Here is a 13,373-nt window from a genome sequence, read left to right on the forward strand (position 1 = left end):
AGCCTCAAGATTTGTGTTAAACACATCTGTATCAAAGGAACCAAATACTCTCTCGTTTGCACTGGTGAGTTCATAGGGAAGCACCCAATGAACAGAATTCTCATTTCCAACAGTTTAACAGAACAGTTCTCATTCCAAAATTAGAGACTTTATACCTTTTAACAGATATATACCATGCACATGTTGCAGATGACTGTAATTATATACATTCTGAAACTATTGTATGTGCTCCAGGACACAGCTTTGCACCTGCAACATTGTCCTGTCTGACTAATAGGAGCTAACCTTTTTCATTCACCACTGATACCTGAGTTATGTGAGCTAGTGTGAAAGGCCAACTGTCCTGATCTGACTGGTAAACAATAACTATTCTAATAAGTGCTAATCCAAGGCAGATTTGTCCTTTTAAAAGGAGTTAGTGTTGCCATAGCATACCACTGACTTCAGTAAACCTCATTTATTTCAGTGAAATAAGTGTGTGTACAAGGGTATAGTTTCGAAGCTGTAAAAAATCAGGAGTAGCCCAGAATAGTTTTTCCTTCCTGCCTTCAAAATTTGAGTCAATGATGAAGCCGTACTTAGTTCTGTTAACTTTGCTAAAGTTGATTTTAATACTCCTTGCCACTGCAAACATTTGTCGTGCTTTAACAGAGTAGAATGTTAGCATAGGTGTGAATTTCACTTCAGTTCTCCCATATGGGGTATTTAAAAAATACATGTGATATTGGGCATTTAAATTGCAGGCAAATAGAGACCTTATAGCTAAGATCTGATGTTATACTTTGTAGTAGAACCAAAACATTTTACCTATCTTGAAGGCAATTGGGTTACTATAGGAAAAATATTCTGGAGCTGCTCATTGCAGAGGTGTTACTCTGAATGGGCAGCAGCAGAGAGTTGTGTTGGGTCCCAGTGTCTATGCTAGGCTAAAGTTATTTTACACATACTTAGGTTATGATGCTGTAAACATTCTGCATAGCACTTATTAACACTTGTTTTTTTTTAAACTAAAACAGAAATAATGTTTTATTCTCCTTGCCACTGGGAATTTAAAACATAAAAAAAGTCACTGCAATGGAAATTCTGAAAGTTTATATTTTCATACATATCTTAAAGGGCATTTGGTCTTTTTTTCTTTGCTTTTGCAAAACCATTGAGAATTCCAGGTACCCAGTTTATAACAAACACAATAGGTTATGGAATGTTGGAAGCCAATTCCTCTTTGCTATACTAGCTGGATTATTCCCTTGGATTTGTGAGGCAGTTTTATAGTAAGTATTTACAATTGAAAGATGTTAGCTCACAAAAAAGTAGATATCAATCCCCAATAGCTATGAATGAGTTGGATATTTCATTAATAATTAAAGAAAAACTGTCCCTTTGTATTTGTATGCATTAAACAAGAACAAAGGCTATAAATCCATCAGTGTATATTCTCTTGTGGTGTCTGGGTACTGCACATAGGAAGCTTGTCCCATTGTAATTACAAATCTCACAGCAATAGCTAGCCATAGTATAATCAGTAGAAGGCCCTCTTCAAGCTGACATGCCATTGCCTTTAACATAAAAAAACCCCAAAACAGTTTAATAAAAGGGCACTGGGGCTGCATGTGTTCACTGCCTGAAAATGTGTACTCTGGGAATTAATTAAGATTTCTAATCCATTTGCATGTTAGAATCAGCTCCTGCCCTCAGCTGCTGTTAAGCCTGATCCAATTTCTAGTACATTCTTACTGACTTCAGTATAAGTTGTGCCAAGCACTGGCTTGTAAAGTGGTGCAGAGATCTTACCAATCCTCTTCCCATGTGTGAAGAAGGACAAATGTTGTCATCAACACAGGGCTCTTGTGTGTGACCAGTAGTCCAGAAGGACTACTGGTGTGAAAGCATACACAGTTACCCCTGCACAATAAATGTGTTGGAAACAGCCACCTAAGACTTGCATTTGCAGGATGCAGTGCTCCCCTTCATTCATTGTGGGACTGTACAGCAAGACATCTTGCCTTGCAGATGCCTGTCTCTGCCCATCCTCTGTTTATTCTTTCTCAGGTGTTTGGCCTCAGGGCAAGCTTTTACCAATTGTTGCTTAATTCACACTTTTTTAGCTGCACTGCAAATGTTTTTCAGCATTGACCTCGCTCTTAACTGTTTGTAGTGAACCAAATCTGTCAGTTTGGAGTTGCAAAAGGCAACTGATACTTTGAGGTGGTAGTGTGCGGAAGTTTCTAAGTAAATGTGCATTTTTTTAATCTGTTTACTTCAGCAAGCAAGATGTTTCTGTCATCACTGAATACCTTTACACAACTGTTTCTCTTCCATTGCCTAGGGCCCTATTGGTGCTGCTGGTCCTCCAGGCTTCCCAGGTGCTCCTGGTGCTAAGGTATGAACATCCGCTTCTACTGGTACATTTGATAGTGAAGATGAAATATAGTAACTGGTATTGCTAGGCAGCAAAAAAACACCCTCTCTGAAATGGGAGTGCTTTCTTATCAGTTACAGATCAGGATGAGGATGAATCCTTGCAGTATTTAGAGAACATCATATATGAATGCTAATTTAAAATACAGCAGTTATTTCACAGCTGAAGATTGATGCTAGGCAGGTTCAGGAAGACACATAATCTCTTCTTTGTTTTTTACTGCTTCCTATGTGGTGCAGTTGTATACACCTCCGAAGGGTGACATGGATCATGATAAATAAGCAAAGTAGCAGTTTACATCATTTTACACAAGTAGTGGAGGACCAAGAAGCTGCAGTTGAGTATCGGGCTCCTTCCAACATAAATTCTTGAAATTACAATGGAGAAATTGCATTCAAACTTTTCAGGTTTAGGGCAGTACCATTTTGTTCTTGCCAGACTATAACTTAGATGATTCTGTTTATTCCTCAGATCTTAGCATTTTTACCTGGGTAAAAGTCTCATTATTTTGAATTTTACTTTGTCCAAGGAAGGACAGAGGATTTTGGGCAAGAGTATCCCGTATACTGCATTTACAAATTTCACTGACCATTTGCCAAGAAGCTCAGAGCTCCATACACTTACATGTAGTGTGATACGGTTTTTCACCCCTAACACAAGTACACAAACTCCATGGCACAACAGACAAACTCTTACCTTGATCCACCTTTAGAATAAAATAGAGTATTGTTTGCTAGACCTCTTAATATTAACTGCAGGGAAGATGAGGAAAAATTGACATCCTATTCTGGTTATTCTTGTCAAAAGGCAAGACTTCTGGAAACCATGAAGTCTTCTCTGATGCAGACGTGAGTGTGGTTACAGCATGTAATTTCAAGAGAAGACTGCCTACGTGTCCAGGGTGAACTCTGACTACTTAGAGAATTGCTGAAGAGAAGTTGTCATTATATTCAGTTTTTTGTAGTAGATTTAGTGAATACAAGCTTCTGAGAGTAAAACCAAGAACCATTTTTCCTGTCATTTACTTCACTGTGAACATTATCCTACCGAACTCTGATCAGGCACCATTTTGCATTTTGCATCAGTGCAAATGGCATCTTAAGGTGCAAGATAATGGTCAGTTAGGTCTCATACACTATGAGGTGTCTCAGGCCAGTGCTGGAGGCACATGGCTGCAGATAAGACTGGAATCGTAATTCTGATTTTTCTAGATCAACCTTCTGTGTAAACCTTGGCAATAATGTAGCTTCTCAGATATGCTGAGCATCTGTTGTTCCCGTGTTAGCCATCAGCTTCAGTGGAGCCTAGCTAGGCATCCCAGCTTCAGTGCCTTTAAAATCCAACAAAAGCTCTCAGCTCCTTGAATTCCTGGCCTCTGAAGTAGGAATATATATATCGGATTGTCTTCTTAATGTCAGGCTAATACAGGATTGCTCCACTATTGCCCTAACACTGTGTACACTGATAGAGGGCTCTATCCTTCTCTCAAACAGGGTGAAATCGGACCTGCTGGTAATGCTGGTCCTAGTGGCCCTGCTGGTCCAAGAGGAGAGATTGGACTTCCTGGTTCTAGTGGTCCTGTTGGCCCTCCAGTGAGTAACTTGCTAGACTTTATTGTCAGATGGGTGCACTTGAGACTCTGAATTAACCAATATTGTTATCATTCTTAATAGGGCAACCCTGGTGCCAACGGTCTTCCAGGGGCTAAAGGTGCAGCTGTAAGTACAGCCATACTCACACTTGTTTGCTCTAAAAAAACCAATTCCATTAATGCAACAGAAGAGGTAACAGGCTCATAATACCTTTTTTGCCCTCTGTTGGACAGGGTCTTCCTGGTGTGGCTGGTGCTCCTGGTCTGCCCGGTCCCCGTGGTATTCCTGGTCCTCCTGGCCCTGCTGGTCCTAGTGGTGCTAGAGGACTTGTTGTAAGTGACCCTGTATATTGCATGTCTTCCTTTGAAAATTGGACACCGCGTCCACAGTTGTAAAAGATTTCCTCTGGATATATTTTTGTATTTAATGCAGACATTTTTTCTTGCTCCACGAGAATTAAACACTGTAGTTCATTTCTGTGTCTCACTGCTTGCTTCAGATGCTGAGTATGAAGAGGTTCACTTTGCACTCCCTTTGAGTGCAAGGACTGTTAAGCTCTGTCCATGTTGATAGTATCAAGAGAGATGTAGCAGCAATCTCACAATCAGGCCCTCAATGGGTATCCTCAGTAGAGGAACCAGCCCTGGATATTTCATAGTTCAGTTATTGTCACTTCTAAGCATCTTTAACGTGTTTGTTTTTGTGCCTGTTAAGCCAGAAATAGTTACGTTCATTGACCATCACTATAGAGGCAAGCATGGCATTGAATGATTAAAGAGTTTTTTGATTCATGAAAAAGCTGTCCAGGTAGAAGAGAGATTTTTGGAATGATGCTTAATTCTATGATCTCTTTTTGTTTTGGACTCTAGGGTGAACCAGGCCTTGCTGGTGCCAAGGGAGAAAGTGGTAACAAGGGTGAGCCTGTAAGTATGGAAACATGTGAAGGTTTTTTCAATTAAAAAGCCTGCTAGTATCTGCAACAGAGCATCTGATTTCTTCTTTTTCTCTGTTTGCCTGAAATAGGGTGCTGCTGGACCCGCTGGCCCTCCTGGTCCTAGTGGTGAGGAAGGCAAAAGAGGCAGCAATGGTGAACCTGGTTCTGCTGGTCCCCCAGGCCCTGCTGGTCTAAGAGTAGGTTTTCTTTTCATGTTTCAGAAGTAGAAGCAAAAAGGAAAGAGGAAATAAAGCTAGACTCACAAAGGCAAATTAAGTAATTATGAGTAATTAAATTTACATTAATGCTGCTAAGCAAAGATCATTTGCAAGTCTAAGCCTTTTGATTAGTTGGGACTAAACCTATTTTTGCTTTGTATTAATGCTGTTTACTGTCTTATCCCTGAAGTAATTAGAGGTTGCTTTGATTTATCCATTGTGTAATATTTAGTGAATTATCCTTGATTGCTCTTAAAGCTTTGTGATGGGTTTTAACTGCTTAAAACAGATAATTGGCTCACACATAATGTGAGGCGAAAGGTTTCAATTCAGTGTCTTCAAGGGTGCCTAGTACCCTTTTCACTGGGTGAGGAAACTACTCCGTGAACTTCAGGAGACGTGAACTTCCCTGAACTTCATGCAGGAAAAGAATTCACAGGAAAATGATAGGAAAAATGGCAGTGTTTCCACCAGACTTTTTTGGTAGAGATAAGGATTCAGTATTGTACCTTGGGTAGGGTGTACAGAGTCATAAAGAAGCCAGTAACTCTCTACAGAGAAGCAAAAGTGAAACAGTGTGGGCCAGGTTGTGGGATCCGAGCTGCTGTCTAGAGCCACTATTAGATAACAATGAACACTGAAAATGCTCTGATACAAGCAGATTAGAACTTAAAGAAATCTAAAGGAAGTGAGAGAGATTTCTTTCACAATATACATTTACACTGAGGTGTGTGTGCTTAGAGCTGCACTTACCTCAAATTCAGCAGACCTGCTTGGAAGGCTGAAATTTATCAAGCACTATCCACCTTACAGGGACAGATTTATTTCTTTCCCTTTCTTGATTTGATTTGTGTTCACTTGCAGGGTGTGCCTGGATCTCGTGGTCTCCCTGGAGCTGATGGCAGAGCTGGTGTCATGGTAAGACTTTTTTTCTGAGTCACTATTTCCAAACCATCTTCTTTTCTATACAGACCTGTGATGCTTTTTGCTACCTCTGCCTAATTTTATTTATTTATTTTGGTAGGGACCTGCTGGTAACCGTGGTGCTAGTGGTCCTGTTGGTGTTAAGGGTCCTAGTGGTGATGGTGGCCGTCCTGGTGAGCCTGGTCTTATGGGTCCAAGAGTAAGTTTGAACTCTGTGGTGTAAGTTTGAACTATGAAAAAAGAAAATTTCTTACAATTTAGGGACAAAATTAGTCAGAAATCCAACTGCAAAAATTCAGCCTGTGCTAACCACAATTAGGGCACTTCCACCACTCCACAGAAAAAACATCTATGAGGAAATGATTAAGAAGCATCGAAAGGTTTATTGAAATTAATTTCTTTTGTATGTGGTAGCATCTGATTGCCTTGTCGTGGAGCAGTGCCCCCTTGTACTGCATATTACATTGACTTCTGAGAGGGGGTTCCACTTGTGATTATTTACAGAATGTGATCATTAACTACACTACAGGTGAAGTGTGTGTGTGTGTTCTCCGTAACTAACTAAAGAAAAGCAAACCTACTAAAATGATGCAAGATGGCTGTTCTTAATTATTTTAATTTTATTTTGCAAATTATTTCACTGAAAACAGCCATCCACTTTAGTGGTGCTGGCTCCAGCCAGATTATGCCCATGTCATTGTCTTTTATCCTCTTTAATCTACTCTTTCTCTTCCCACCCCACACCATGAAGTGAAAGTTTTCAATGCATGTATGAACTATTAGGCATCTGCAAACATTTAAGCGCATTCTCTGCTAAAGTAGAGCCTAAGGGAATTTATCCGAGTGAAACAGGTACTTACCTATACGGATTTTCAACTGGCATGGGAGCACACACCACCAAATTAAACCTCAGTGTGTTTTAGATGTAAACTTGATAGGACATACAGTCTTTTTCCACAATGTATATTGATAACAGCGTGTGTGTGTGTGTATGTGCACGCGTATAGAAAAAAGTTTTGGTTAACTGTTGAGTGAGTTGGTCCTTCTAAAAACATGAAACCTTTCCTTTCTCAGGGTCTCCCAGGTCAGCCTGGAAGCCCAGGCCCTGCTGGCAAGGAAGGTCCTGTTGTAAGTACCCTGCTTTTCATTCCGTTTCCCCAGTGCATGAGAAACCTAGACATAAACTGAGATTTTTAAAAAGCAGACATCTCAGCACTGAGCTCTAACACAACTATGTGTAAAACCAGCAAGATTTTACTACCATATTACTCAGAAGATCAGTGAGGAACTTTCCATTCATTTCTGTGGATCTCAGATCAGGCCTATGTCCTGGAAAGGGAAGAAGAAATACACAGTTCTACAAAAAGGAGAAAAATGGAGGAATGCCTGAACATGCAATGTATAAACAGTATTTAAAAGTTAAATGGCATTTGCTTCCTGTCAGTACACATTTCCTCTAAAACTGAACTCTAAGCACCAGTAAAATTACCCCAGCCATTTGATAGTGTGATTTCTTTTTCTAGGGTTTCCCTGGAGCAGATGGTAGGGTTGGGCCAATCGGTCCAGCTGGTAATAGAGGTGAACCTGGCAACATTGGATTCCCTGGACCAAAAGGTCCCACTGTAAGTACAGTACAGACACTTTCCATTACTATGAAGGTATTTCCAGACTAAGCTGTAGCTCCTCAACTCTAACAATCAAACACATCTCCCTGGGTCGTCCTGTACTGCTTATTGGATGGCATCCACTTACATTCAAGAGTTCTGTTGTAAATTACTTTCCAGTTATCTAAAATATGATTAAACAAATGAAAAATGGTTTAACTGTTTTAGGAATATTTGGACATTGAAGTGATTAGAATAATATATGTCTATATTACAATTTCTGCATGTCCATTTTATCATTTCTGTGTATACACTTCAGTAAAAGTTCTGTAAAAGTTGGCCACCAAGCCTAAGTTTCAGTTCCAGAGTATTGTTATTTATGGAGCACAATCCAAAGCTCGCTCACTTTAGAAGAAAAGCTACCAGTGATTTCAGTGGGGCTCTCGACATGTCACACAGAGGCCACAGATAACAATAATCATCTCCTGGATTTGTGGTGTTGCTATACATACACACAAACACACACATATATGTAGTATATTGCATAGGATACTACGCAGAGTGTCACGGATTACGATCTCAATAAATAAAGAAATGGAGTTTTGAAAAGACAAGACATTTATTTGTGTAGCTATTCTTTCTAACTGGTTCAACAAGCCAGATGGAGCTTGTAGGCTTTTTAATTAGGGTTAAAGAAATATTACGATAAATCTTCTGGCAAGGAGAATATCAGTCTCTGTCTAGTAATCTAAACTGAATCTGATACGAAGTCTTGGTTAACTTTCATATCTATTTCTTTCAACTTCAGGGTGAACCTGGCAAACCTGGTGAAAAAGGCAATGTTGGTCTTGCTGGCCCACGGGTATGTGGATATGTTTTCTTTATCAGCCTCCAGAGAGAAAAAAGTAGATTTTCAAAACCTCTGTAATAAGATTGCATTGTCCTGTGCAAGCATGAACAGATGATGAAATGGAAAAGCACTTTGGAATGCATTCATCTAGCCTCATGTCAGTGGGGACTATTAAGGCATAAATGAAAATTACTCTTCTTGGGTATTGATTGGGTAACTAATTACGGGGTATTAGCATCCTATGAAGAAGAAAAAAATAGCACTCCTTGTGCAAAATTTTGAGGACAGTGTATGGTTTCTAATTTATCCTGTAAATTTCCAACTTCTTACTGATAGTTGAAACTTACTAAATCTTCCGTTTAAGGGATCAGATAATTGGTCTCTTATGGGAAAAATGCAGTCTATCAGCCAAGTTCCTATATCTGTAATTCCAAAAGAAGTTTCCGTAAGGATGAATGTGCTTCAATAACTAAAATAATCACCAGAATTTAAAATTGCAAGCATCTTTAGTACCTTTTGACAGTGAAGCTCTTACAAGCAAGTAGTTAAGTCAAATAAACCTAAGACTTTACCTTAAGTGTACCAGTGTGAGTTAAAAATATGCAGCCAGAGACCTTTGTTTTTTGGCACGGAAGTACTTTAGAGAGATATTATTCATAACAAATCAAAACTTTGATAACATCTTTCTACTTGAACACATTTAGGGTGCTCCTGGTCCAGAGGGAAACAACGGTGCTCAAGGTCCTCCTGGGGTCACTGTAAGTAACAGCCTCCACACAGATCCAATTTGTGATTTCCTTTTCATCAGTGGGACTTCCAACTTCAAAATCCATTTTCCTGCATTTCTGTTTCTAAGTTAATCACTTGTTTTTCCATTCCATCCAGGGCAACCAAGGTGGAAAGGGTGAACAAGGCCCCGCTGGCCCTCCTGGCTTCCAGGTAAGTAACTATGTGCTCTGTTCAATCTTACCTATGGTTTACAAAGCATGAAGTACTTCTGCCTTAACTTTATTTGTATTCTTGTTTCTTTACACTTAGGGTCTGCCAGGTCCCTCGGGTCCAGCTGGTGAAGCTGGTAAACCAGGCGAAAGGGTGAGTGACAGATACAGTACTCCACAAGTAGGGGCAGGCATTGCATAAGCATTATGTTTACAATTGCAAATGTGGTGAAGCAAGAGCCTGTTGGATCCATTTGCCAAAACAAAGCAACCCATGTTATATGCAAAGTTTAATAGTCCCTTTTGTTAAAGCTAGCCACAAACGAAGAAGGTCCATTGGAATTTGCAACATACTTCTTCTTTCAAAGTTTTGGTATGAAACTGAGCAAAGCCAATCCTTTGCTTTTCAGGCCTTAAGCAGCAATAAAATATGCCCCCTCTCCCAAAAGACAAGACAGTACATGGAAAATACTTTATTTCAAATTTCTTTTGAAATCTTTAAGGTTCAATCTAACCTGCATTACTCCAATTGTATGCTTTTGCACCTCAGTTGATTTCAGTGAATTTACAATGGCATACAACAGAGGTAGCTCAGTGGTAATTTAGGCTCTAGGTTCTGTGCAGTTAATGTATGTGATGTAATCTGCAAATTGCACCTCCTATGTGTCATAACCACCCTTAAAGTTTATAGTTACATCCTTCTGTGTCCCTGTAAAAGAGTTTACATTGCATGTACCTGAAAAATGAGCTTGGAATTTAATAGCTAACTCTTTCCTCAGATGAGAAATTATTCTCTCGTGTGCTTTGAGATACTGTGCAGCTATATGAAAAGGGTTTATTTCTGTGTATCTAAAAGACTGGTTCTAGTCTGAAGATTTTCAATATGCTGCTGCAATTTGAGAGGCATTTCTATTTACTGCTAAGAAACAAAGCACAATTTAAGGTAATAAGTTTTCTTTAGAAATAAGCTTTACCAATACATCTACTCTCTTCTAGGGTCTTCATGGTGAATTTGGTATCCCTGGTCCTGCTGGCCCAAGAGTGAGTAACTCATTTGAAACCTAGTACAGACTGTCTTAATGTGTTCAATAATAAAAGTAACTATATACATTTCCAAGTTTCTCAAGTCAAACGGCTCTTCTCAGTTACAGAATACAACATATTGCAGCAGACTCCCAGGAATGAAGGAGAATTTTCTCTGCTCTTTGCATGTGTCAGGATATATGATTATGTAACACAATAGTTGCCAGTGTTGGTAAACTTCCAGATAAGCAATATGAACATTACCCAAGTAATGATATCCTGATGAGCTGATCTAATTTTTCTTTTTTTCTATTAATGAACCTCACAATGAGAATGTGGATGACAAAAGACTGACCCTACAGTGTTACACTGAGGCCTGGTGCATATGAGAATTTTCATCTCCAGTGCCTGTGCACAGACCTTCTTACCCTGACCAGTTCAGCCATACCATCCCTTGCTAGCCAGTTCCTACCTCCCATGTAATGTCTTTGTGAACAAATGGTGGGCTAAATCCAGAGCCTGGAATAGTCATTAGAATATATTGCCCCCCACTTCCTTTTATTCCTGCACTGTGAATAAACAACTGTAGAGAGCTTTGTGTGGAGGCCTTCCTGCATGGCAGGAAAGTCCCATTTATGCAGAGCAATGAGTAGTTTATAAGATGCTTGATTAATTATTTGCTTTCCAAATCCCCCTATAAAGAAGTTGATATTTAAACTACTTCCACTGTTTCCTCTTTTCTTCTGACTTCTGGACTAAATGTATTCATGACAAATATTCCCATTCACTCTTATCAGTCATGTCAATCAGTTTAAATAACACTTTTCCTCCCTATATTTAGTCCCCTGAGGCTGTATTAGTAACCATGTCCTCTTTAAACTTTCATTCTGCTAATCTATCCAAGCCAAGTTCCCTTTATCATTGTAGTAGCAGTTATCTGTCTCTACTCTAGCCTGCCTTAAGCATCTTGTACCCAGCCAGAGTGTATTTCATTCAATATTCCAAATTAGGTCTTACTGATACTTTGTACAACAAAATTAACACTTCCTAAAAATAACTCATTGCTTGTGCCAGATCACATTTGCCTTTTTCATGTCTGTATCATTGGCTGTTTATCACCTTTCCCCTTCTGTCATTTTCAGCAGGTGAGCCCCCCATTTACAGCACAAATACTCATTTTTGGTACCTAAATAAATGGCCTGGTACTTTGCATTCTTGAATTTTGTCCCACTTCTACTGTGACAGCCGGCCAGCAGGTTATTCACTTCTTCCTGTGTAATAAGTCAACCCTTCTTCCTGTTGACAAGAGCTTCCACCTTTGTGATATGTGCATATTTCACAAATATCTTTCTTCCTTTTCTGCCTCTCTGTCATTAACAAAATATATATACAAATAATGAAAAGATACATTAATTGGGGAACATCACTACAATATGTTAGCCTTCTGCATCATTGGTGCTTTTCAGCAGTGTGGTACCTCTCCTTGAGTCAGTTTTCTGACCACATTATAGTTCTCATTCAAACTCCGAAATTCTCCAACATAACTAAAAGTCTCCATTATGCCTTATCAGAGTATTCACTGATGTCCAGCTGGATTACACTGGGATAATTTGAGATGCCTTTAGTTAAACTGATATTTCTACCTTTGATACATCTATTGTGCATTTAAGCCCAGTTTCTGGCTACTTCCACGTCTCCAGATGACCTCTGTCTCAGAATTTATCCTTATACCTGTTATAATGTACAGGTCACATTAGTAGGCTTTAGCTGTCACCTTTATTCTCCAGTGTTCACCAGGCATTTGCCACTGTAAAAATAATTGTTTACCAATTACTATGGCTCTAATTTCACTAGAATCCATTATCTGCCCTCAGATTGGTATCAGAAGCTCCATTTGACAATAGAATGCAAGACACTTACCAGAATGAGCACAGTAGCCAAAATCCATGTTCAAGAAGTACTTGTACTTTAAGTGTCAGCTGTTATCATGATGCAAGACTTTAGTACTTCACTTTGCTGTATTTGTGTCAAAAGCTAGAGCCAATTCTTATGACCAGTTTAGTTAGCATCTGCACAATTCTAATATAGTTCTTAATGGTTTGTTCAGCTAAAAATGCATCACATTGTCATTGCTACTAGTCAGTGCTTTTAAACCTCTAAGCTACAGAATAATTCAAGGAAAAACTCAAATCAGACTGTCTCCTGCAGGGTGAACGTGGTCCTCCCGGTGAAAGCGGTGCTGTTGGTCCTGCTGGTGCCATTGGAAGTCGTGGTCCATCTGGCCCACCAGGCCCTGATGGTAACAAGGTAAGCCTTTTCCAGCTGCCATTGCCTTACTGTTGAATTCCTGATGAAGGCAATCCAAAACCTTCTTTCCTAAGAGCATAAGTGATTACTGGTAACAGGTAGTTTACCTATAGACCATAGCCACTGGGTCGTTTCTTCAAATGGTAAAGCTCCATCCCAGCTAGTCCACACCAATATTAAAGGTTTTTACGTTTAGCACTATAGACAACGGGAGGGGAACTCCAGTTTGGAATCAGTTTGAATACAGCTTGTCAGCTGGATATACTATTATTCTGTTTTAAGATAGGGTCCAAGATTTTGGCCAAAATTCACGCTGACTTCTATTTATTCCCACCTCTACTTATATACAGAAGTTCTTGTGTCTAGTAAGCAATATTTTCCCCAAAACATCAGCAGAATAATGAGCCGGCATCTATCAAAATAGCATTGGCTTGATGCTAATTGAATATAGGTCTTAGTTTTCAAGATTTTTGTTGGTAGTCTTTCCACAAAAGTTTAGTTTGGAATATGGGACACCCTAAAACCTCAGGAGCCCACAGAATCGGAGTGAGTGTTCATGTCTGG

General features: G+C 39.5%; 1 protein-coding gene across 2 annotated transcripts in view; it reads left to right on the forward strand.

Annotated features, from left to right (window-relative positions):
- Nucleotides 1–13,373, forward strand: part of COL1A2 (collagen type I alpha 2 chain) — a 43,224-nt gene that overhangs the window by 14,120 nt on the left and 15,731 nt on the right. For both annotated transcript variants that reach the window (XM_009286338.1, XM_009286337.1), the window contains exons 16-31: nt 2,327–2,380; nt 3,913–4,011; nt 4,093–4,137; nt 4,245–4,343; nt 4,881–4,934; nt 5,035–5,142; nt 6,028–6,081; nt 6,188–6,286; nt 7,162–7,215; nt 7,611–7,709; nt 8,500–8,553; nt 9,246–9,299; nt 9,427–9,480; nt 9,580–9,633; nt 10,476–10,520; nt 12,711–12,809. In XM_009286338.1, coding sequence (XP_009284613.1) covers nt 2,327–2,380; nt 3,913–4,011; nt 4,093–4,137; nt 4,245–4,343; nt 4,881–4,934; nt 5,035–5,142; nt 6,028–6,081; nt 6,188–6,286; nt 7,162–7,215; nt 7,611–7,709; nt 8,500–8,553; nt 9,246–9,299; nt 9,427–9,480; nt 9,580–9,633; nt 10,476–10,520; nt 12,711–12,809 — 1,125 coding nt within the window. The remainder of the gene's footprint in view (nt 1–2,326; nt 2,381–3,912; nt 4,012–4,092; nt 4,138–4,244; nt 4,344–4,880; nt 4,935–5,034; nt 5,143–6,027; nt 6,082–6,187; nt 6,287–7,161; nt 7,216–7,610; nt 7,710–8,499; nt 8,554–9,245; nt 9,300–9,426; nt 9,481–9,579; nt 9,634–10,475; nt 10,521–12,710; nt 12,810–13,373) is intronic.

This window comes from Aptenodytes forsteri, unplaced genomic scaffold, assembly GCF_000699145.1.
Source record: "Aptenodytes forsteri isolate BGI_AS27 unplaced genomic scaffold, ASM69914v1 Scaffold55, whole genome shotgun sequence".
NCBI classification, from domain to species: Eukaryota; Metazoa; Chordata; class Aves; order Sphenisciformes; family Spheniscidae; genus Aptenodytes; species Aptenodytes forsteri.